Source organism: Nannospalax galili, unplaced genomic scaffold (genome assembly GCF_000622305.1).
Source record: "Nannospalax galili isolate Female #2095 unplaced genomic scaffold, S.galili_v1.0 scaffold518, whole genome shotgun sequence".
In the NCBI taxonomy this organism is placed as follows: Eukaryota; Metazoa; Chordata; class Mammalia; order Rodentia; family Spalacidae; genus Nannospalax; species Nannospalax galili.
The window spans coordinates 1,180,992-1,205,916 of NW_008342851.1; the positions used below are offsets into that span (position 1 = coordinate 1,180,992).

At 43.2% G+C, this 24,925-nt stretch overlaps 1 protein-coding gene across 5 annotated transcripts in view; it reads left to right on the plus strand.

The window, feature by feature from the left end:
• Mast4 (microtubule associated serine/threonine kinase family member 4) overlaps window positions 1–24,925 on the plus strand; it is a 648,204-nt gene that overhangs the window by 293,766 nt on the left and 329,513 nt on the right. The window contains exon 4 of one of the 5 annotated variants that reach the window (XM_029566302.1): window positions 8,823–8,897. The exons of the other annotated variants lie outside the window; for them this stretch is intronic. Coding sequence (XP_029422162.1) covers window positions 8,823–8,897 — 75 coding nt within the window. The remainder of the gene's footprint in view (window positions 1–8,822; window positions 8,898–24,925) is intronic. 5 annotated transcript variants of the gene reach the window in all.

The following is a 24,925-nucleotide window of genomic DNA, read 5'->3' on the forward strand; positions in this document are numbered from 1 at the left end:
CCCAATAATTGAATTTGCTCATTTGTAAACTTTATTGTATTGGCTTTTAGACAAGGTCTTGGAATTTCAGAACTTCTTATCTCTGTATGGTTGGAGATGCAGGATGGTGAAATGACCAACGGTGCTGAATGTCATCAGGTGGTAACCTGGAGGATACTGGTTTTCTCCTCTCTTCAGATAATGCTGAGGTTCCTGGCTTCTCAGGGCTGGAGGAGATTCCTTGGAGGATGGTCTTTCTCCTTTCCTAATGTTGAATAACTTTAAAAGGCAAATGGAACTATACCAGCTTATGAAGTAAATTTGAATGCAAAGTGAGAATTTCATCAAGAATCCAATCCCAGGGTTTTCTTTCGACTCGAGACTGCAGAACTATAAGAATTACATCGTGAAACCTTGACAAAAGAGAAATCCTCATGATTAGATATGTGGGCTTCATGCATAATATCTAGTTTGCCGCCTCAGCATTTTTGGAAAGTGAAAACCAGAGCGGAAAAGTGCCAGGTGGCTTCTCAGCACAAAGTGTTTTCCTCCCCTCCCCATCGGATGCACAGACAAATCCACAGCTTTTCTGAAACAGTAAATCGGCTTTGAACTTGAAGCAAGGCATGCTGGTTAAGAAGATGAGACTGGACAGAGAGAGGAGGAAAGCAGCAGACTCCCTCTTCCTGCTAAGTTGGCTCAGAGTTCAAGGGGGCCTGTCTTCTCTTTGACTTCCACACTACTGTGGCTTTTTTCCTGTTCCTCTCCACCCGACTCCTATTTCATGCTCCATCTCTCCATCTCTCCTCCATACCTCTCTCTTCTTACCTTCTTATATGCTTTCCTGGCCTTTGGTGGTGCCTGGCTGGGTTTGTCCAAGAGTAGAGATACCACAAGGCATGCTGGAGGTCAGGTTGGTGTCCCTGTGGCACTGGCTTGGACCAGCTGAATGATGTCCTACGAAATCTTCCCTTCCCAGCTCTCTGCTTCAGGTTCTGGAAGCAGTTCTCTTCCTTTTCCTCTCCAAGCCTACGAGTAGAGAGCTACTCACTATCCCTATGTGAGCATCTATCAAATGAACCCAGCAATGCCTTCTGTATCCTGCAGAACCCTGACTGGAACCCTGGACGAGGTTCAGTTCATGATATTTAACTCTATACTGTATGAGTATAAATTTGCTTAACATATTGATTCAAAATGTACTTATGAGGCATCAACTGGCTTAGGTAGAAAACAATGAGAGGGACGCTCCCCAGCCCTGTGATGGTTATTGGAAGCTATACAGGAACACCCATACTGCATTAGGTCAGGTGTGGTCACAAATGAAGTAAAAGTAAAGGAAGAGGGTGGCGGGGTGTTCTTCTTTCAGGGAAGGACATGTATGAGTCTTCCTGAATTAAGCAAATGGTCATGCTTAGCAAAACATGTAAGGGGAGGGTGTTCTACTAAGAGCAACCTAGGGATCCTGATCTGGAAAAGTGGTTGAAGAGCTGGGGAACAGCACAAAGACCAGTATGGCCAGAGCAATTTGAGCAAAGGACATGAGTAATAAGAATGAGGACAAGTAGTGGGGCTGGACTGGCCATGACTGCAGGCTGTGGAAGATACTGGAAGTTTGGGGAGAAGTGAGGAAGTGACATGGCTTGCTTGTCACTGGAGTGGTTTTGGTTGCCCTGGAAAGATAGGCTATAGATGAGGTCGCGCTGGAGTCTGGATGACTTGGATAAGCATGATGGGTTGTGGTTTCTCAAAACACATTGTAGTCCTAATATCAGTACTTCTGAATGGACATATTTGGAGAAGAGCCTTTACAGAGGTAGTCAAACTGAAAGTTGTTAGTGTCCACTCCAATTCCATATGACTGGCTTCTTTATAAAAAGGCAGGATTTGGATACCAAGACAGACATGGTATTAAGGAAAGATGATTTGAAGAGACAGAGGAGAAGACAGCAACAGACAAGCCAAGGAGAGAGGCCTAGATCAGACCTTTCCCTCACAGCTCCCAGAAACGCAACCCAGCTGATACTGCCATCTCAGACTTCACGTGCCTTGGGCTATAGACAACAAATTCCTATTGTTCTGATAGTTCACTACTGTGACCCTCATACAAAGCAGATGACTAGACGAGGTGGATAATGTAGAGGAAAGCATGGTGTATAAAATCTGTTACAATAGGTTTTGTTGGTGGTTTATATAGTGATAGAACTATCTGGCCCACTAGAGAGGCTGAGAAGAGGGAAACTGAGTCAGGAATGAAACAGCCATGCTGACTTCTAGATGACAGGTCAGATTACCTGGGAAAATGGTGGTATTTTTCCTGGAGATGGGATCACTGGGGAGGGCAGGCTTGGGAGCAGAGATCAAGAATTGGGTCATGTGTGAAGTTGGTGATCTCTGGAAGACATCCAAGAGTAGGCAGTTGAGACACTGGCAGAGAAATCCTCACCCCCCCCCCCCCCACCATCCTCACTCTTCACACTTAAAGTGCAGGGCCTGGACTACTCAGGTCCATTGGAAATTCCCCTGTAGAAATAGGCTTTCCCAAGGTGAGATGCAGGCTACTGATTATATATTAAATACTGAATTAGGGGCTGGGACGTAGATTAGTTGCCATGTATGAAGCCTTGAGTTATACTGCCAGTACAGCATAAACTGGGTGCACACCTGAAATCTCAGCACTTGCAAGGTAGAGGCAGGAAGATCGGTCATTCTAGATCATCCTCAGCTACACAGTAAGCTCGGGGCCAGCCTGGAATACATAAGATATTTTCTCAAAATAAGTAAACAAATACTAAATTAAAAAGTGCTCATGTATGAACTGGTGCCATCCCATGCCCTGTAATTTTGCTTGCTTTGAAAGGCAGCATTTATTGTCAACTTGACAGGATCCTGAATCATCTAAGAGATGAAACTTCTAGGCATGTGTGTATGAGTTTCTGGACTGAGGTGGGAATACACATCCTAAATGTGAGCAGCACCATTTCATGGGCTGTGGTCCTAGACTGAAAAAATAGGCGGAGGCAAGGTGAGCACAGCATTCATCATTCACTGTGGATGCACCATGACTAGCTGCCTCATGCTCTCGACAGCATGCCTTGGTGGGTTGTACCATCCAACTGTGAGCCAACACAAGCCCTTTCTTCCCTAGGTTGTTTTTGTCATGTATTTTGTCCAGCAATGAAAAGGGTAGCTAATATACTTACTAAACACTGAAATACAATGAACCTATTTCAATAGACACTATTAAAGTGGTATTTTAGTTCACATGGAACAGTACCAGTGAGTGCACAGATGTTTTGAATTTAATATTTATTAGATTTTTGTTAATATGCCTTAGAAAAAAATATGAATAGTGTAACAAAGCCATGATTTCAAGATGTTATTATTAGGCCCCCTTATTATAATTAAAATGTTGGCTTTTTGTAAAGGACTCATCTTTCTAAAATAAAACTGTTTAAAAAATAATTATATGCAGAATATTTAATAGCATGCAGAGTGCATAGATACAAGAAAACAATCAATGACAGAAGTTTGGGACACAACCTAAAGCATTACTAACAAATCCCTTATTACCAAGGAGCTCCTATCTCACCACAGCTTAAGAACTACTCCTTTTGTGAAGGTTTTTGTGACCAGAGTGCTCATACATGTAGGGGTGGGGGTGGGTGGGGGGAGCTAGGCCTTGAATGCAGGGTACCTCCATGTTCAGCAGGCATTCTAACACCAAACTATACCTCCAGTACTGATTTTGACTTCCAGTCACAACATCAGTTTAGTTGATAGAAACCAGCATTTGCTTTAAAAGGAAAGAAAGTAGATGAGGGAACAGGATGCATTGCTTGTAGTTCTGATGAATTAATTCATAATTTAAAGAATGAGGATTGCAATGGAAATCCCCAGATAGGCATAGTCGTAGGATCTACTCTTATGGTGAGGGCACCCTTTCTTTATCCCAGTTTAGTGCTTTGCCTCTTGAGCTATTTTGAAAACCCTAGCTTTGAGAGAAGATGAGAAGAAATGATATCACAGTGTTATTAATTATAGAGATTTTCATAAATCATTGTGTGATTAGTTCCATGCATCTTAGACAACTCTGATGTCACAATGGGAAATGTGCTCTATCTTTTAGATGATACATTTCTTCAACGTTCTTTGGGATTTCTGATCCCTATTTTGATAAGCTTGATAATTGTTAAATCTCCCTAGTTTGTGAATTCTTTCGACCAATTTATTTTTATGGAGTGTTTCAACTTTACAAAGTCCTGGATTGCTTTACTGATGTTCAAGAGTCTCTGTAGTAATATCTGTGTGAAATAAACTTTGTTGCACTTAAAGTTAGTGTTTAATAAGAGCTGTGATTGCAAATGAATTATGTTTATTACAAAGACCATCTCTGAGTTGGGTGGAAAAGTTTATTCTTCTCTAAGAATGTGTGTGATTATTTTTAGGATTAAAACTATTTTGAATAGAACTTAGGAAGTAGTCTAAGAGTCCTTGAAGATTTTTATGATTCATTGTAAGGCTTTCTGTCCACCCTCCCATTTTCTTTATTTTAAATTCTTTAGGGTGGAAATATCTAATGATATATATATACATACATTTTTAAATGAGACTCATGCAAAAATTATAGATACATTTTATTTTAAATTTTCCTTGTGGTTCTTATTTTGAGAATGAATAACTTCTACCTGATTTAAAGAATTAGGCTTTTATAAATAGTCTGCTGTAAACAACTAAATTCACTGGGCACCCATTATTCCATACCTGATATATTGTTTATCACAAAGCAGTCTTGTAAATATGTTTACATGTTGCAAATTAGGCTAAAGTACTAAGCTATCAGATTTGCAATGCTAAGGGAACAATAATTTATTTAAAAAGTGTGATGTGTAGTGTTAAGGGATGTTAATAATTTCTAAAACAATTTATCTAATGGGTGAAGGCTTGGTGGAGGCATTTAGCATAGAGGTGAAATATATCTCTTATATGGCAACATTATGCACATATCAACTTTCTTTTGTCATTTTTTAATTGTTTATTTGTATAACTGAAGATTGCTACTTTTATTACTGATGGTTATGATAGCAGAATGATTTTGGTTGAGCCTACCTAAGCAAATTTAGAATGTGCTTCTGTTTCCTGAAACTAATTGTGAAGGATTCCATTCCCCAAGCCTCCCTCCCCAGCTCTTTGCTGTGAAGACCTTTGATTTGCATATGTAAATAAGCCATTTAATTCAGAGCCCTTTGGGGCCCACCCAGGTCCAATCTGTTATTTTGCTGATGTTGATGTCATTAGGCAGGAGGTAAATGGTACCAGGAGATTGATGTCTCAGTCTAGAATGACAGATAACAGAATTCTAAAGGCTGTAATTTTGAAAGAGAAACAGATTCTTAGGATTTAGAATTTGGGAAAAGAAAAAGAAGGCACAAATTTTACTTTTGATGCTGGGTTGAGTGATAGAATTTAATGTTTTTGTGAATATAGAAAGCTATTCAAGCAAATAGTTTGTTTGCTGTTGCTATAAGGAGTTAGCTGAGACCAGGTAATTTATAGAGAATACATAATTTTTAGCCTATTGGTTGAAAAGCTGGGAAGTCCGAGAACAGGGCACTGTCCTGTGCTCAGCATTTGCTGAGGTCCTTCATGCTGTCTCATAGCCTGGTTCACCCATCCCATAGAGAGGCAGAGCAAGTATGCCAGCTCATATCTCTCTTCCTCTTACATAAAGTCACTAATGCTGTCACGGGCCCTACCCTGATAACACAAAGGCTCCAGCTAATATCATGATAGAGGTAAAGTTTCCAACATTGAAACATTTGGCCTTCAAGCCTTGGTGTATAAGAGAGCTTGATTTCCTGAGGAAACTGTTTGTGAAAACTCCATTTGTTTACTTAAAAGATGTGTGATGTGCAGGCTGAGGATGTAGCTTAGTGGTAAAACGCCTGCCTTGCGTACTTGCAACCCTCAGCTCCATTCCAAACATTATACATATACAAAACCCCCTTATATAATTGAAGCGATATTGTTATACTTAATTGAAAGTGTGAGGTGTATTGTTTATATCCTCCGACATTTGGTAAGTAGCAAGACTGGGAAAAATAAAGGAAAAACCTTTTCAGTTTGGGTCTCCCTGACAATGAAGAAATAGGCATGTCCTGCTTCTTAGTGAATAAAGTCCTCTTCGAGAGTTTCTAAGATTTTATGTACAACTTCCACAAGATCGTGGTATCCCCAAACTAACTAATATAAGAGGGCTTATCAACAACCCCCCCACAATAGACTACAAATGTGACTGTTTTATAGAAAATTAATGTTTACGCTGTGAATCGTTGTGGAGGAAAACTTGCTGTGAGTAGTTCACAATCCTTTTATTTTCACTCTATATGCAATTCATTAAAATGACATTAATCCTGCAGGCTCTTCCTTGGTTTCTATTAAGATGTATGACTGGAATCTCTGTGTAACTACATTGATTATTTCATATACCTATTTGTTCATCGCAAGCCCGTCTGTTGTAACAGATTCATTGTCTTGATGATGAATGAGGTGAAATGGAAACCAGGTTCGAAAACCCTCACCTCCTTAAGGATGTGTGTGCTCTTTCTAAAGGAGCTCTCTATCAAGCACCAAGCAGGAGCTTAAGGATTCAGATCTCAGGTTTAATATCTATGCCTGCCTCCTGCTGAGTTCATGGTACAATTAGCTAATTAAAAAAAGATAACATTTTCACCTTGGAGTCAGAAGAAGAGCAATAAACCACAGGCCTAGGATTTAGTTAATTTGCACATTGACTGTAATTGTGTATTTAAGGCTGAGATTAATTTTTCCCCCCTCTGATGTGGGAGAGCCAGGCACTCTGGATTGGAATCTTAAATCAGTTGTAATCATTCCACAGGGAGGTTAATCAGGGCGGGAGTTCTCCACATATATCAATGTAGATAACTATTTATAAGAGAAACTATGTCTAGGGAGAAGAGAGAAAACATTAAAACTCTATTCTGATAAACAAAAAAGTTTAAAGGATAATTTTGTTTGGTTTGTTTTGATTTTTTTTCTTTTTTGAGACAGGGTCTCCCTGTAGCCCCGGCTGGCCTGGAACTCACTATGTAGACCAGAAGGGCCTCAGTCTCACAGTGCTCCACCTGCCTCTGCCTCGCAAGTGCTGGGTGGGACTAAAGGTGTACATCACTACACCTGACTAAGTTTAAAGGACAATTTAAAAACTTCAAACTAAAGAATGTATGGTTTATTTTCAAAAGCTATAGGCTCTGTTGAGAAGAAAAGCCATACTTAGCTTCTTGTTTTCTAAATATCTAGTGTGCTTATGAATATCAATTCTGTTACTAAAGCTTGGCATGTTTTCTAGACCAGCTGAATTTCATTACTGTTTCCCTCAATTTTTTCAGAAAACGATAGAGGAAGGACACATATTGGCAGGACAGGCTCTAAAAACCAAAACCTAATCCTGACTTGTAATCTATTTCTTAGAATGCTTCCTTTTTGAAAGGTGAGTGTTATGCTGTGAACAGGATAACAGAGATTGTTGGCAATTCAAGTGGGTATGGTTGATACAGGTCTTAAGGTTACTAGAACTATTGTTGCTAGAAGGAAGAAAAGAATTTGTAAGCGCTACATTACACATAGCATTTTTACCTAAGAAGGTCTTTAACGTCCCTTTTCAATACAGCTGAGTATATGCTGTCCTTCAACTCAGGGTCATTTTGCTGCCTTATGTTTTCTATCCCATGAATTGGGCTTTGAGCTTCAAAGCCCAGGTTTGTTTTTTGTTTTTGTTTTTTCTTTTGCTTGTTTTTGATTTACAATGCTGGGGATTGAAATGAGGGCTTCAGCTCTACCACCGTGCCACTTCCCCAGTCCAGAGGTTTTGAGAGACCATCTCTCTGTTAATGTTCATCTTCCCTCTTTGGAGTCAATGCCCATAGGGGAGGTAGCACTCTGTTATTAAATTTTTATTCACTATTGGACAGCTTTGAAAGGTGGGACTGGAGCTCTACAATATGTGGGAGCCCCTATCAAATTGCCCCTTTCAAATATATGTTTGTTTGGCATAGAATGAATGATGGGACATATTAAGCCTTTCCATGTCATCCAGTTGTGTGTGCACTCTGGATAGATAGGTGAGTAGTAGGTAGGTAGTTGGATAGATAAATATACATAGATATAAATACATAGATATGCATTAACAGTTGATTTAAGGAGAGACCACTCTTTGATGTAGGTTTATATTATAATTTAATGTAATTCTCTACTTAAGGCAATATATATACAGGCAGTTATTGATGGTTATCAGAAAAGATGAAGTCTACTAAGATGATGGAGAGAGATGCTTCTAAGACAGAGGATTTCTGTGGTTTCAGGGAAGAGTGTGATTCCCAGGTCATTTAGGTAGTAGCCAACCAGGTGGTAGGTCTAACAGTAAGCAAGCTGTGGAATGCTTTCTGTTACTTTAGGAAGGTAGACTTCAGGTTCAGGTTCAGGAAAATCATGTTCCAGTTTTCCTTACTATCCCTGAGATATTAGAGAAAATGATCAGCTAGTAGAAGAATATAGATTTTCTGGGAAATGTCTGCATCCTGGGCTGGACTTGTGACTCTTCTTACACAAATGCACATATAGGCTGTTTTTGATAAAATTACTTGCATGGAGCATGTGGTTTTGGGGGGCATACATGTTGTGTTTTTATTGGATTTTTAGTTTAAACAATATACAGCGCTGTTAAACACTGTCCCTCTCCCTTTTCTGACCATTTTCCCATCATCCCACACCCACTTTCTCCCTTCCCACCACTCGTTCATTTCCCATCTTCCATTCACTGTCAGGAAGGGCAGCCTCCGAAGAGCCATTTCAACTCAGCTCGGCATCGCCAGAGACTAGTGGACCCAACTGCTTCAAAAGTGAGTGTGTCCCATTGCCCTGGGCGGCTATTGTGCATGGTGATATGGCCCCTCTGTGATCAGAGCAGTTGTGAAGTGTTATATGGACAGGAGGCAAAGTGTTCTCTATTCAAGACCATATGCACTAATGTTGTTCCCATAAACAGGTAACAACCAGCCCTGAAAACAAAAAAAAGCATGTGCTACTTTTATTCCCACCAGGGCCAATGTCATTGAACTTAGAGCTGTGAAGAGATGCTCAGCAGAGCAGAATACCATGTAGTCAGTCATGTTACATTATGTAATTTTTATAATATCAGATATAATTGACCAGAGCCGAGAGAATTAATTAGGAAATGAATTAGTTTCAAGTAAATATTGCTCTTGTTTTCGATATGTTGTATCACTTTTATCTTCCTTTTGATGAAAATACCTGGTTTATGCAATTTACGGTAAGAAAGATTTATGTTGATGTATGATTTGAGGATGGGTTTCTTTTCCTGCTGCTATGATAAAATAAAATTTTGACAAAAGCAACTTAAAGAAGAAAGTGTTTATTTTAGCTCACAGTTCAAGGTACCATCCATCATGACAGGGAAGTAACAGCAACTTGAAGTAGCTCATTCTGTTGTTCTCAGTCAGAGGAGGAGAGCAGTGCACACATGCATGCTAGTGCTTGGCTCCCTTCTTCTCTCTTATCCAATCCAGGATTGGCACCTGTGGAATGGTGCCACCCAGAGCACCCAGATATGTCCAGAGGTCCATCTCCCTGGTGGTTCTAACCTCTGTGCACTTGACAATTAATACTACTCATCATACCCTTCATGGCGGGGAAGACGTGATAGTAGGAACAACTCACTGCTGTGGTAGCAAGAGATGCTAGCATCTGAGCAGATCAGGATGCAGAAAGGGATGACCTTGGGTGCTCAGCTCACTTTGTTTTCCCTTTTGTTCAGTCTAGGACCCCTACCCATGGGATGGTGCTGGACACATTAAGCATGGGTCTCCTTCTTCAGTTAAAACTCTCTGGAAATGCCCTCATAGATATACCCAAAGATGTACTCAGTAATGCCATACGTGTTTATTAACCCAATCAAGGTGACAAACTATCATAAATTACTTGTAAGTTTAGATATTTTAAATTTATAATTTCTGTAACAACTGGCCTATAAAAGGTTGGGGTTTGGCTCACTGGTAGAATGGACCTGGATTTGATGTCCAGCGCTGCAAAACAAACGAAGGAACAAACAAACAAAAACAACTGACTTATAAAAATCTTGGAAATTTACTGAGCCTGGGCAGGTTGGCTTCAGCAGTGTAGTTATAATGTGTATGGTGAGATAGTGATCTTAAGCCCATCTGTTACCAGAAACTGGAATGAAGGGTCTGCAGCTCATCCTGATACCAAACAAAAACTGGAAGACAGGAATTGGTCAGTGGAGGAGGATTTATCTACAGATCTGTCCAGAATTGGGGAGATGAAAACTGTTGATTTAGCTCATCTTTTCTTGTAGAAGTATCATAACTTATAGAAAAATTGAAACAAAAGCCAGGGATTACCACATGGAGATTTCACTGTGAGATAAGTTGTCAGAACTGTGTGAAATCTCTCCCTGGCCCATGAGTTCCTTCTCCTCCAGGACTGCCTGTTCTGTCCTATCTCAGCCTGCCCTGGCTCCTCTCTGTTCTGGCTCTCAGCACGGATCTCCTGGGGTTAGTATAGTTCTAGAGGCATTGTTTCAGAGTCCTTTTATACCTCTTACAGTGTGCTCATGTGGAGTCCTTTGACAGAGAGCAATAGCCGCAGAAAGTAGCTGAGGTTTGAGGTAAGGATCTGCTAAACTTAGCAATTTAAGTAGTCTTAAGAGTGGTTCTGCTGCATGTAGGTTTTTTTATTGAACTCACAACTACTGGCCAGCAGAAGAGAGCATTCCTAACATTGTCCCGTAACTCAATGAACTTCTAGCTCTTCAGCCTTTTAAAGCACTCTAGGCTGATCTTTTTGCAGAGTTTTACTCAAGGTCACTGTGTCAATTTTCTAGAACCAGGACTTTCTGCCTTTATCTTGGGCATCACACCAGTTATCCTCTCTCACATGTTGTTAGACCCAAGGCCACGCTCAGCAGAACCTCAGATATCCCATCTAAGGGAGCAAATGGCAGGCATTTCTGGATTCTTATGCCTTCTAGAATAATTTTGCCAATTCACTTATTTAAATATGACTAATTTCAACAATGAAAGCCTGTTTTTAACATCTGCCATGGACTATCAGGCCATCAGTTTTGACTTCACCAATGAAACCCCTCTTATATGCCAGCTAGCAAATAGTGGTGTTGACTAAGATGTGGGCACTTCCAGCATAATGTTAGCCAACCAGCCTAAGCCAGTATTCAGGTTTGCTTTTGTGTTACTGTGATAAATACCATGACCAAAAGCAACTTGAGGGAGAGGGAGGCAAGGGTTTATTTGGCTTACACTTCCACATTATAGTTCATCATTAAGGGAAGTTAGGGCAGAAACTCGAGGAGGAGCAGAGGTGGGAGCCATGGAGGTAAGCTGCTTACTGGCTTGCTCAGCTACCTTTATTATACAGCCCAGGTCCACCTGTTTAGGAATGGCACCACCCACAGTGGGTTGGGCCCTCCTGTATCAATTGGTAATTAAAAAATTGCCTCACACACATGGCCACAGGCCAATCTGACCTGGAAAATTCTTCACTTGAGGTTCCCTCTTCCCAGATGACTCTAGGCTATGTCAAGTGGATAGCTAAAGCTGACTATGATGGCCAATAAATTCTGATCAGGGCTACTGGCTTTGCATAGGATATCATTTTAATCTGTCAACACTATCGCATTGCCTATGCTAAGGTATTTCAAGGTAGACAGATGCCATAGCCCTTTGCCATGCTGTTAAGGGCCTAAGATGTTCCTTAAGCCCCAGACAACGTAACAGCCTTGCCGTGAATCTGAGCAAGGTCTGGATATATGTGTAAGCAAAAAATAAAGTAGCTTTTAGTAAGCCTAATGGCTTTACCATGTATACCATGTAAGAAGTGTATATGCAGGATTGGAGAGATGTCTCAGCAGTTAAGAGCTTCCTGCTTTTCTGTTGCAATATTGGGGGTCCTTGGAGATGCGGGTGAGGCGATGGCATCGGTTGGACAACATGCAGACACTGGAGACCAGGTTCTGTGATGCAGATCTAAAGTTTATTAGGAAGTACAGCAGGCTTTATAGGGAATAGGCACCAATCACTGGGCTCCAGGAGTGCTAATGTAGCCAATCATTTTAAAGGTTAGGTCAGCCATCACTGAGACCGCACTATGAGGAGTTGGGCAGGCTTTGTAGAGCGAGAACAAAGAAATGGGGAATTCACTGGGTGGGGCAACATGGGGCGAGGGTCAGGCCACCTTGGAGTGTGCTCACAAGGCTTGAGCTGATGATCCTGTGGGTTCATCATGCCTTTACCAAGGCCACCAAGTAAATCCCCAAGCCAGGATTTTCCTCATCTCCCCATTCTTTTTGTATTTGAGCCTGGAAGACCTCAAGTAGTAGGGCCTGAGTATGGCTTACCCTAGAAACCAGGTTATAGAGGCATTTAAACACTATTAAGACAATACAGAAAGCAGCAAGCAGGATAGCCCATGTGCTTAAGTTAGCAGGGGAGAAGAAGGCTTGAAATCTGTTGTATATTTGTTCCCATAAATCTTTTGCAACTATGGGGGGTATGCGGGTGTTATTAAGCTGGATGATGTCCCTAGTCAGCTGTGCTGTAAAATTTAGGAAGTTATTATCCCAGATGGTAAGTAGATGTTGTCTGAGATGTTCCCATGCCTGGGTATGGTTCTTAACACTATGGGTTGTTACATAAATTGTGGGGTAGCGTTGGTCACAATGGAGACTCGTGGTATCCCTGAGCAAACTTACTTCTTCTGCTAATAAGTCAGTTTGTTGTTGAAGATTCATTATTGCACCTCTGAGCATCCTTTTGAGGGCATTTTGGGTTTGGAAGGCTGTGGCTGTTTGCATCGCCAGTGAATTGACTGTTGCTGCCGTGTGGACTGACTGTGTCATACTAACAATAGAAGTGGCAGCAGAAGCTAAGGCTGTGGTAATGGCTGTCACAATGGCTACAACTATCCCAACTCCTCTTTTGAATCAGTGGGTAATTTGGAGGGCTTGTAGCCCTTGCCAATCAGTAGTGTTTAAGGGGATCCAGATTAATGGGGGTTGTCCCACCAACAGTGCATATGTACTCCAACCCTGCCATCAGTTGGTGAGTGACAAAACGAGTGGGAGCAATTAAAGCTACTATTGTTACTGACCACAAAAAAAAAAAAAAAAAAAAAGGCGGTTTGCAAGTGGCAGCTTGGACCCTAAAGGTAGACTTTACCTCTGGGGTGGGGGGAGTGATCCCATTTCCTGATTAGCTGTATGTTCCATTGTATTGGGCCCCTCCATGTAAAAAACATAAACGGGGTAAGAGTAAGGCAGGCTAAGGCCCCACAGCTGTCCCAGTGAGCTAGGACTGGTGGGGATTTCTGGGCCATGATTTTAGATTTTGGGAGGGGTGGCGTACCCAGACCACGTTATTTATGGTCAATGAAAGAGGATATGGAGTGGATATACATTCCTGCCACCAAACAGTCTCCCCAACAGGGGGGAAAGGATAGTGAGAGTGCACAGGGAGGCACTGGTGGCCTCCCAGGTAGGCCCAGGTCCCATTAGGGATGAGTGTGAAGTTAGCTGTGGGCAGCGTGCCATTGAAACCTAGGAAGGTGCCCTTGAAGGTAAAAGTGGCAGGGGATAGGGTGCCCTCCGTACTGGGTGGCGGTGGAAGGCCTATAGCATTTTCAGGGTCTATTCCAAAGTCCATCATACTGGCATTTTTTAGAGTAACACAACTCTTGTCCCCGTCCGGTGAACTGTTACCCCCTACTCTGAATTTTATGGTGCAGTCCAACCATCCAAAGGTCTTGTTCCAAGGTTTGGTAGTGGTTGTACTGGGCCAGGAGGGGATGCCTGTGGAAATATTTGTGGAAAATACCGCTGGTAATTATGAGGCATTCCATCCCACAGGGACCAGAATGGAGGGATGAGGCAACACTGCCCAGAGTATCTCTGCCAGTGCTTGAGAGTTGGCAGCAATTATGGCACACATCAGTAAAAACAGAGTCCCAGCCCCTGGTTCTGGGTTGGGGGCCATGGCCTGGGCCTGGTTGACCAAGTTTTTAATGTCCCCCCAAGTCACTGGATGGGCCGGTCACCAGGCTTGCTGTGGTCTGGAGCATTCTGGTCCCTCTTCACGTGGGCAGTCATCAATGGTCAGCTTCTCGATCTGCTTGGTCGTCAGGTCGGTCTGCTTCCGGGATGGTCGGGTCGGACATTGAGGGCCAGTATCCACACTGGAGTCTGAGAATTTTCTGGGAAGACGCAAGCAAATCCTCAACCCTGGGTTAGTAGCAGTTGTGGTCCCTTCCAGTGGCCAGTAAGAGGGTCCTTCCAACGGACCAGGGGGAGAGGTGTTGGGGCTGAAAAGGAGCCTCAGTGTTTAAAGGCCGGGGAGAGGCCCTGGTCATCAAAAGTTAAGAAATTTAGGGCAAACAGGGCTCCTGTTAAGGCTTATGTGGGGTTTTACTCCCTGTTGCTTTTGTAGTTGAGCTTTGAGGGTATGGTGGGACCTCTCAATAATGCCCTGGCCCTTGGGGTTGTATGGTAACATGTTTGATATGCCAGGGGGAGCAGAATTCGGAAAGGTGACACTGGCATAGTATGGCCCATTATCAGTCTTTATTTGCCATGGGACTCCCATAACCAACATGGCCTGTTTAAGGGCTAGGATGGTGTGTTTAGCCTTTTCTCCAGACAGGGCTGTAGCATATTGAAGACCAGAGCATGTATCTATGATGTGGTGGACATATTTAAGCCATCCAAAGGAAGGGACATGGGTGATGTCCATTTGCTAAAGAGAGTTAGGAATGAAGCCCCTTGGGAGAGTGCCATTGGGCAAGGGGTAGCAACGGTGCACATGACTTACAGGTGTGCACTAAATGTTCACAGGTGACTTTGGGGAGGTCAGGGAAAAGGCGATGGAGTGCCCCCACAGATGTATGAAACTTTATGTGCAGCTCACATGCCTGTTCAAGGAGTGGGGGGCTATGAATTAACATAATGGAATGATTGGCCAAGGCATTGCCCTTAGCCAGGGCCCCTGGTAAGCCCGTATGGGAGCGGAGGTGTTAGACATACCATGGATGTTGTCTATTCTCTAAAAGTTTTTGAGGGAGAGTAGGGCCTGGTCCAGCAGGGTCAAAGAGGCACAATATATGGCAAAAGGCAATGAGGTGCAGCCTGTACAGCATAAGCACTATCGGAGAACAGATTAAAGGGTTTATCTGGAACCATCTTAAAAGCAGTTAAGATGGCTAGGAGCTCTCCCACCTGGACAGATCCAACGAAAATAAAGGTTTTAACAAGGGGCACAGGTTTGGAAGGGTCTTGGACCATTACACCATACCTAGACCTATTGGCATCAGTAAATACCAAAGGAGCATGGGGGAGAGGCTTCTTTTGTGGGAAGGCATGAACAGGGAAAATAAGGGGTAGCTGACGGAGGGTTTGGAGAATCTTGAGCGGAGGATAGTGGTTATCATACTTTCCCATATAGGTTTGTAAAAGGGTTTGGTATGTGGGATCCTCAGCAAACAAAGTATCTAGTAAGGCCTTAGTTAAGGGTAGAATAAGGAAGTCTGGCTTTTTTCCATAAGTCTGTATGGAGGTGTGGACCAATTTTAGGGCAAGGTGGCACCAGGCTTCAGGCACAGGGGTGATCTTATGCACTGTGCTCCAGGCCACATGTACCCACATGAGTATGCCCTGTTCTGGATAGAGCACTCCCACAGGAGTGTTTTGGGAGGGGATGACTGTGGCAAATAATTCTTTGGCGGGATTAATCCTGCATAGGGTAGCTTGTTGGAGATGGGCATTGAACAGGGTGATGTCATGCCTTGCCTCTGGGGTGATGTCCCCAAAACTGGTAGGTTAGGGGTCACCATTAAGGAGAGTGAATAATGGTAGCAGCTGGGCAGAAGTAAGAGAAAGAAAGTTGTGTACCCAATTAATATTTCCACAAAGTGTTTGGAGCACAGAAAGGGTTAAATGATTGGGGATGGAGAGAGTAGGGGCCATAGGCTTAATGTCCAAGGCAAGGACAGATCCCAGGAATGTGAAGGGCAGCAGCTGCTGAACTTTATCAGGTGCCAACGTCAGGCCCAGGGGCCTCTAGGTTATGGAGTAATTGTCCGAAAAGGGTCTGAAGAAGTCCAGGATTGGGATGGGCCAAGAGGATGTCATCCATGTAATGGATGACCATCGCACTGTCCTGCAGGGAGCGGCAGGCATGGGCCACAAAGTGCTGACACATGGTGGGGCTGTTTTTCATACCCTGTGGCACAACTTTCCAGTGATAGCTGGGTGGGTGGGTGTGGCATGGTTAATGGCCGGCGAAAAACTCCCAATTCTCTGGGTGTAATGGTATAGAGTAAAAGCAGTCTTTTATATCGAGGATCATGACTGCAAAGTTATGGGGCACTGCAGAGAGGTGTGGCAAGCCAGGTTGCCAAGCCCCCAAGTCCTATATTTGAACATTAATCACTCGGAGGTCATGTAACAGCCTCCATTTGCCTTGGGTCTTCTTTTGTATAACGAAGACTGGGGTATTATGGGGGCTATGAGAGGGCTCAATATGACTGGTGTCCAGCTGTTCTTGGACTGATTTATGTAATTGTGTTAATTTGTCTTTAGGAAGAGGCCACTGTTCCACCCATATAGGCTTATCTGTAAGCCATGTTAGTTTGATTGGGTTGGGTTGTGGGATTGTGAGTGATGGAACAGTGGCCATTAGAATTGGGGGTGTGTCTGACCAGTGAGGTTTAACTTTCATGGACAACTATATTATCATAGAAGGCAGAGTCATCAGTGGTTAAAACTACAACCATGCCAGACATAATATCTCTGCCCCAAAGGTTGTTAAGCAACCCAGACACCAGGAGTGGTCTAATGGATCCCTTATTCCCATTGGGGTCCTCCCAAATAACTGGTCTTTTTACTTGTTTGGAGGCCTTTAAACCTCCTACCCCCTGGATGGATGGTCCTTCCTGTGTTTTCCATTTTGGCAATGCCTCTTCCTCTCTCAGGACTGTAACATCACCCCTGTGTTGAGGAGGCCCTTAAAGGGCCTCCTATCCAGTTTGATCCCATCTGAGGTTTATGTAAATCCAAGGGAACGATACATTGTACTAGGGGCGTGGGGCATTTTATTTCTTCTCTTGGGTGGGGGGCTGAGAGGTGCCCTAATTGTCATTTAAAGGCCTCCTGTTTAGCAGTCTTCCTTCCCTGTCTAAGGAGGATCTACAGTCCCTGACCCAAGGAAAGACTTTAGGGCATTTAGGGCACTTGGAGGGAGGTGTTTTAGTAGGTGGCCTCTTAATTTTATTGGGACTTTCTTGGGACCAATGTCCCTTGCCTCCACATGACCAACAGGAACCATGTGCACGGCCGTGTTGGTCTCTGGCAGCATCTGGTCTTCCTACGTGGCAGGCAGCCATAGCCTCGGCAAGAGCAGCTGCATGAACCCTGGCTGTCCCTACATCTGGACAAGCAAGAATCCAGTCGGATATTTCCTGATGTCTGACGGGGCCTATCGCCATTCAGCATTCGGTAGAGCAGCCTTCATACAGCAAGTCCTTAAGCAGGGCTGCTGTGGTCCCCTGATGGCTAATTTTTCTATTAACACTCTGCTGACATCTGTCGACAAAGTCTGAAAAAGGCTCACCTGGTTTTTGTACAAGCTTGATGAGTTTAGTATCATTGCGTACCAGCATGCTCTGGAAGGCTCGTAGAGCAGAGAGGCATACTTGCTCAAAATAGCAAACAGGTCCCTGGGCCTATGCCAGGGGGGGGTCTCAAAGTGACCTCTTCCCATGAGGGCATCAAAATTTAAACCCACAACTTTGGCTTGCCTATTGTGTTCCACCTGCTGTTCACACGTGTCCTGGTAAGTGGCCTTCCATAAGAGGAAGTCCCCTCCTGGCTGGCAGGCATGAACGATCTGTTGCCAGTCATAAGGGGTGTTTACTGCATGACTGATTGTATCCAGGAGCTGATTAAACCAGGGGGACTGAACGCCATCCTCAAGGGCTGCCTTATGTAGTTTTTGGAGAGTGTCATGGGGGTGGGGTGGGGGTGTCCAGGCATTTGGATTTTGCTAGCCCTGAACTATGGTGACTGGGAAGAGTTGGGGCAGAGCTGCTGTGCCTCCCTCCAGTAAAAAAGGGGGAGTGGGGGGTTCCATCCCTCCTCCCACCAGTCAAGAAGCTCCTTAGGAAGGGTGGTGTTATCTCCAGAGGGAGGGGTACGAGGGGGTGAACAAGGGGACGAATATTTGGGCAGAGAGGAATAGAGAGGCTCTATCCCAACTGGTGCGGACAGACCCAGTGGTTTCACCTTTCCTATGGTCAGATCTAGAGGTTCCCTTTGTTCATGTGGCGCAACCTTAAGAATGTCCTGTTTGCCACCATAGTGGCCCGCCTCCCCGGAATCTTCAGCTAGGTCTGTTTCTTTCCGTAACAGGGCTGAATACGCTCCCGCCTCATTTCCCTCGGCCCCCATGTGGGAGTCTAACTCTTTTAACAGTATTTTGCCATAATCACTAGAGTCAGAAAGGACCCCTTGCAGTGAGGCCAGGATAGCAGTGACTATGGGGAAGAAGGTAGCACTGAAAGAGTGGCCCTCTCAGACTTCAGCCCTGTGGGTGGCATAAATGATCCGGCCCCAGAATCAGGGTCCCAGGCATGACTTGCCAATACCCAGGGGACTACACTAAGGACCTCTTGGAGCACATGCTCCACCTGTGCAGTTGAAACTTCTACATGCCTACTCCTGAGGAGAGCTTTCAGAGCAGCTGCCTGAGGCTGCCACGAGGTGGATGGAAGTCCCCCCGCCCCCCATACCAGAGAGCACTCACCCTGCCAGACGTGCAGATCATGGGAGCCCCATGTTGGGCACCAGGTGTTGCAATATCACAGGTCCTCAGGAATCAGGGGTGAGGCGATGGCGTCAGACATGCAGACACCAGAGACCAGGTTCTCTGACCCAGATCTAAAGTTTATTAGGAAATACAGCAGGCTTTATAGGGAATAGGTACCAATCACCGGGCTCCACGAGTGCTAACGTAGCCAATCACTTTAAAGGTTAGGCCAGCCATCACTGAGACCACACTATGAAGATCTGGGCAGGCTTTGTAGAGCGAGAACAAAGAAATGGGGAATTCACTGGGTGGGGCAACATGGGGCGAGGGTCAGGCCACCTTGGAGTGTGCTCACAAGGCTTGAGCTGATGATCCTGTGGGTTCATCGTCCCATCACCAAGGCTGCCAAGTAAATCCCCAAGCCAGGATTCTCCTCACTTTTCCAAAGGATGTTGTTCCCAGCACCTGTGGCAAGTGACTCACAATGGCCTATAACTTAAGCTCCAGGGGATCTGACACCCTCTTGTGGCCTCAGACACACACACACACACACACACACACGAACACAAATGAATAATAAAATCTTAACAAAAAGTGCATTTCCCTAATGTCAAAGACAGCTCAGAGTACATAGGCTTTTATTATATCTCATCTGTGAATTGTAACTGATGCAGCTAAAACACTGTGTGAAGTAAGATATCCTTACACACTGCATACACCTCTTGGCCTCTGGTGATTTAAGGACACAGCACAGCATGTGTTTTGCTTCTTTCTTTTGTCCTGTATTCAGCTCACTGTATCTTGGCATTTTGAGAAATCCTGGGCCTCACCATGCAATATGTTATAACTAAAAATCATCTAATTTTCTTCTGTTCATGGCAAAAGGCTTTTTTGTTATTTCATCTGTAGTGATAATCATGGCTTCTTCTTCTATGTAAACTTTCAGAGGAATTAAATTGCTATGAAGATGATGTCTGGTCCCTTAATGTGCTGCGTGAACTGGTTCAGCTGCATTACCAAATAGGTTTAAAAGTCAAATCCTTTCCTTTCCAAAATATGACAGAAGTGGAAATTTGAGAAGCACCTAATGAAAAATATTTTCTACTATTAAGGAAGTATGGAAAAAACCACTGTTTGCTCCTTGGGTAGGTGAATCGCTTGGATGATGTGCAAAATGTGCATCTGTGTAGCCAGTGACCTTTTGTTGTAAGCACATTTGACTATGAATCTGCACTGTGCCATTTTAACTCAATGACCCAAGTTGTTGTAAAGAATTCTTACAAATTATGGTCTTCCATGTTCCAGGGCCCAGGAGCAATATATGGCACACCTACCCTCTGATCTTTTGAGAACACAGATTTTACTATGAATATCTGCTTTGCACAACTGGGAAGAAGTGTGTCCAGGTAGAATAGCTTCCCAGTAATAGTAAGGTGTGGTGCAAAAAATATACTGGACTGGGCTGTAAGTTAGGCTTTGTCATGAGCCAGCCCTGTGGCCTTGGCTAGTCATTTAACTCTGAGCCCCTGTTGCTCTAGATATTCTCTTGAGCAAAATACGAAGAGCTTATAACATGTTCTCTTAATCAAAATATGGGATTGGCTTTCTTCTCCATCAAGCCTCTTTAAAACTAGCTATTTTTCTATTTACTCAGATTTTGAATGGCACTTCTGAATTCTAAAATCCTCTAAAAATCACACCATTCTGGCTGATGCGTGGTGGCACACGCCTTTAATCCCAGCACTTGGGAGGCAGAGGCAGGCCCATCTCTGCAAGGTGACCAGCCTGGCCTACATAGTGAGCTCCAGGCCAGCTGGGGCTACAGGGAGACCCTGTCTCAAAAAGACAATAATAATAATAATAATAATAAAGGGGATTATATCGTTTTGTTTTGTTTTGTGTGTGTTTTTTGAGACAGGGTCTCCCTGTAGCCCCAGCTGGCCTGGAGCTCATTGAAGCTATTGGGGAAATATAGATATGAAATAAGGGACTCATTTTCTTCTCAAAGAGTTGCCTTTCTATTCCCAGCTTATATTTTCACATTGCCTTAGAAAGCCTTTTGTGCTCTGGGCATAGGAAAACAAGCTTTTAAATCTGTTTTATTTGAATAAAAGTAAAGGGTGAATGGGAGATCAAAGATACGTGATGCTTGTGGGATTTACTAAACCTGTCCACTGGGAGCATCTAAAGCATCTTGCACTTTGAGAATATGCTCACCTGTCCGTCCCCCAGTTGGAACGCTGTTAACACAGCAAATGAACAAAGAATGACGCAAAACGGCCAGTAGGAATAACAGTTCAAAGACAACGGAGCTGTTATTTGTGGAGCTGCTAAAGGCCTCTGTTAAATAAAAATCAATTTGCTGTGGGAGCATCAGGGACACGATCTGGTGGGCAGAGGAGAACAGGAGAGTACACAGAGGATTAGCTTTCAAATCTCCTGGCATTTCAGCACAAAAGGATGATGAAGATTTATTCTTGATGAGCTGTCGTTTTCCATTGGAAGCTTGGCTTATCCAGAATAAATAGGTTCATGAAGATTGCATTGAAAATTTGAGCAGGTGAGAACAAACAGCGATAGGCACAGCATCTAATACATTTCAAGACCAGGGTGTTATAACATTCTATCCTTCTATATAAAAAAACTCCAAACTACCCCAATACACAGATAATTCAGCAACCGAAGCCTGCGCGTAAAGAAACCTTTTTTGAACCTGCTTAGGGCTTGAAAATCCTTTATACTAATTCTCAGCAATTTCTCTCCTTTTCTTTAATGAGAATGAGGTTTATAAAACTTGAGCTCCCCTGCTGGGGAAATCAGCCCCGAGCTATCTCAGAGCAGATGGTCTTCTCTTCTCAGTACTATAAACCTTTTAGGATTGATCCCTTTTTCATTTTTTACTTACCTGAGGAGTAAATGTGTCTGAGACTTTAGAAACCCACTATTCTGAGGGAACCAGACTTCGTAGTTGCAGAAATAATGTAAAACAGACAATTGGAAATAGTGGGATTGTGTTTCTGTCTGTCATATCAAAAGAAAAGAGGTTGATTTTTTTTTTTTTTTTTTTTAAGCATCAAATGGATGGGCTTTAAATTCTCTACATTTTGAAGCCTTATTATACATGGAGTTTCTGGATGGTAATTAACACCTTCCTACTCCCAGGAATTTCAAGTGTTAAGGAATAATTTTCTTTTTTGGAGGATGCAATTCTCGTTACTATATTTAAGGACATAGGAAGATGGGAAAGGAATTGGAAGATTGGTTGCCATAATTATCATGGAAGGATTTTAGTCTCATAAAAGGTATTATGGGAACTTTTTTATATAAAGGACTGTAGGACTCATAAATTTCTAATAGAAATCTTTGGCGGGGTTATAGTTTTGTTTGTGTGCTTTTGCACAGCCATCTATAAACGATCTTTGGTCCCGGCTAAAATGAGCATGAACCTCATTTCTGAAATTTATTAGCTGTGATGTGGAGTCAATTAGTTAATCACTCTGAGTTAGCCTTAGTTTTCTCATATACAAAATGGGAACCAAATAGTGTTAATCTCATAGGGTTGATTTTGAGAATTTGGTGAGATTATGGCCGCATGGTTAAAGCAGTGAATCAGTATGAAATTCTAATAATCTGTTAGATTAGGGTTACTGTTATCATAGTGACTAGATGTATTAGTTTTCTTGTTGTGACAAAACCTGGCAGAAGCCACTTAAGGAAGGAAAGGCTTATTTTGATTTGAAGTGTGAGGAAATACCCCATCATGGTGGTGAAGTCCTGACAGCAGTGTTGTGAGGTGAGTGGTCCTGTTGCATCTGCAACCTGACAGCAGAAAGCAATGGATGCTCACTTTCTCAATTTAATATGGTCTAGGCCATCAGCCTCTGAAACACTGCTAACCACCTCAATTCACTAAATCTAGAAAATCCCTCATAAGCATGCCTAGAGCTTTATTTAACCATTATATGAAGTAAACATTGTTTAATTTTTCTTACTTTCCTCCTATTTTGTAAAATTAAGGGCTAAGATTTCACTAATGTATGTATTGTTAAAAGTCTACTGTGAAGCCTTGGAGAGATGGCTCAGCAGTTAAGAACACTGACTACTCTTTCAGAGGACCCTGGTTCAGTTTGCAGCACCCACATGGCAGTTAACAACCATTTAGAACTCCATTTCCAGGGGATCTTACGCCCTCTTCTGACCTCCATGGGCACTGCACAACATTGAGTGCATTTACATACATGTAGGCAATACACTCATACACATAAGATAAAAATAAATAAGATATTTTAAAAAGTCTATTGTGCTAATCTTTGACTATCTCCCAGTATGTTAGGCATGATGACATAATTTGTAAATTTGGCTCCATACCTTCAAACATTTAATTTAATTGGCAAATATAGCTGAGAGAATAATAAGCTGCATGGTCAGCAACAGCGTGACTATGATTCCAAGCAAGGGTAGATTCACGAGCTCTGGTCAGAAAAAGGAACTTTTAAACAGTATCATCAGTGCAGACATGTACATTATATGAGTGCACATAGTAGTTGCTGCTCACAAGCAGGATGACAGAGTTGTGGCAGTAGTTATGATGGAAGGTGTCCTCTTGTTGTGGCCTTTCATGTTGATTCTGCTCCAGCTTTGAGAGCACAAAGACTTGTTTTTGAATTTATGAACTAGCTGTGAAGCCAAGCAAGGGCTGGCTCACTCTCAAGCACTCTCTTTGTCCTCCCCTCCTTCCCCCTCTCTCTACCTTCCCCCATCTCCCACCTTTTCTCTTCTCCTCCCACCTTCAGTGCAATGAAGGAACAATACCATCTTCCTCCTTAGGAGTGGATAGGCTGTTTGGGGAGTAAACTGGTAGCACTTGTAAATTCCTCAAAGTCTGCCCTTCCCTCAGAGATCCCATGCTAGAATAGGTGCCCTGGAAGATGACATGCTCAGAGATCCTCTTGCAGCATTGTTGTGGTACAAAGCCAGAGGTATAGACAGTAGATGAGGATGGCTGAAATGATGCTTAGGCACACAGGGCAAGGCCCTAGAGTAACAGCAGCTGAAGGAATAAAATACAGGCCAGTGTGGGGACAGCCTAAAACTCCTCTGTGTAAATACAAGTTTAGAAGTCAGTTCTTCACTACTCTACTTTTAATGTCAGTTAAAAACACATGAAGGGGAAAGACAGATGGTTCAGTGGATAGGAGTGCTTGCTGCACAATCATCAGGACCAGAGTTCAGATCTAGCACCCACATTACAAACCTGGAATCCTGCAAATACCTGTAACTCCAGATCCAAGGGATTTGACATCCTCTTCTGGCCTCTGCATACATATAGGCATACGCACCTGAATACCTGCAGTATAAACACACAGACACATATACTCACATAGATACATATATACATAAATAAATACAAAACATTCTTTTATAAATCATATGTATTCTGTATAATACACATTTTACAAGAGTGCACATGAAGGGCTGAGTATACATGAGACTCACTAGAGAGATTGCTTGGCGGCATGTAGCCAGGATATGACATTCAAAGGTGGGCCCACGAGGACATGAACTGATGGGCACAGACACTGTATATGGTTCCCCTCACCATCTTCTCTATATTTGTATCTCTGCAAGAAGAAATAAACTACACAAGAGAGGAGGAGAAACAACTTCAGAAGTGCAGAATTTCAACAGCTGCTGTGAGGCGAGTGCCGCTCCTATAAGCAATGTCCGCACAGTGGCTTCAGCAATAGAGGTCTGTGCCCAGTGTGGTTCCAGTGGTTTATGCATGTGCGCATGCACACACATGGGGGCAGGGGGGGAGAGAGACAGAGAGACAGAGAGAGAGAGACAGAGAGACAGAGAGAGAGACAGAGAGACAGAGACAGAGAGAGACAGAGAGACAGAGACAGAGAGAGACAGAGAGAGACAGAGAGACAGAGACAGAGAGAGAGACAGAGAGACAGAGAGACAGAGACAGAGAGAGACAGAGAGAGACAGAGAGACAGAGACAGAGAGAGACAGAGAGA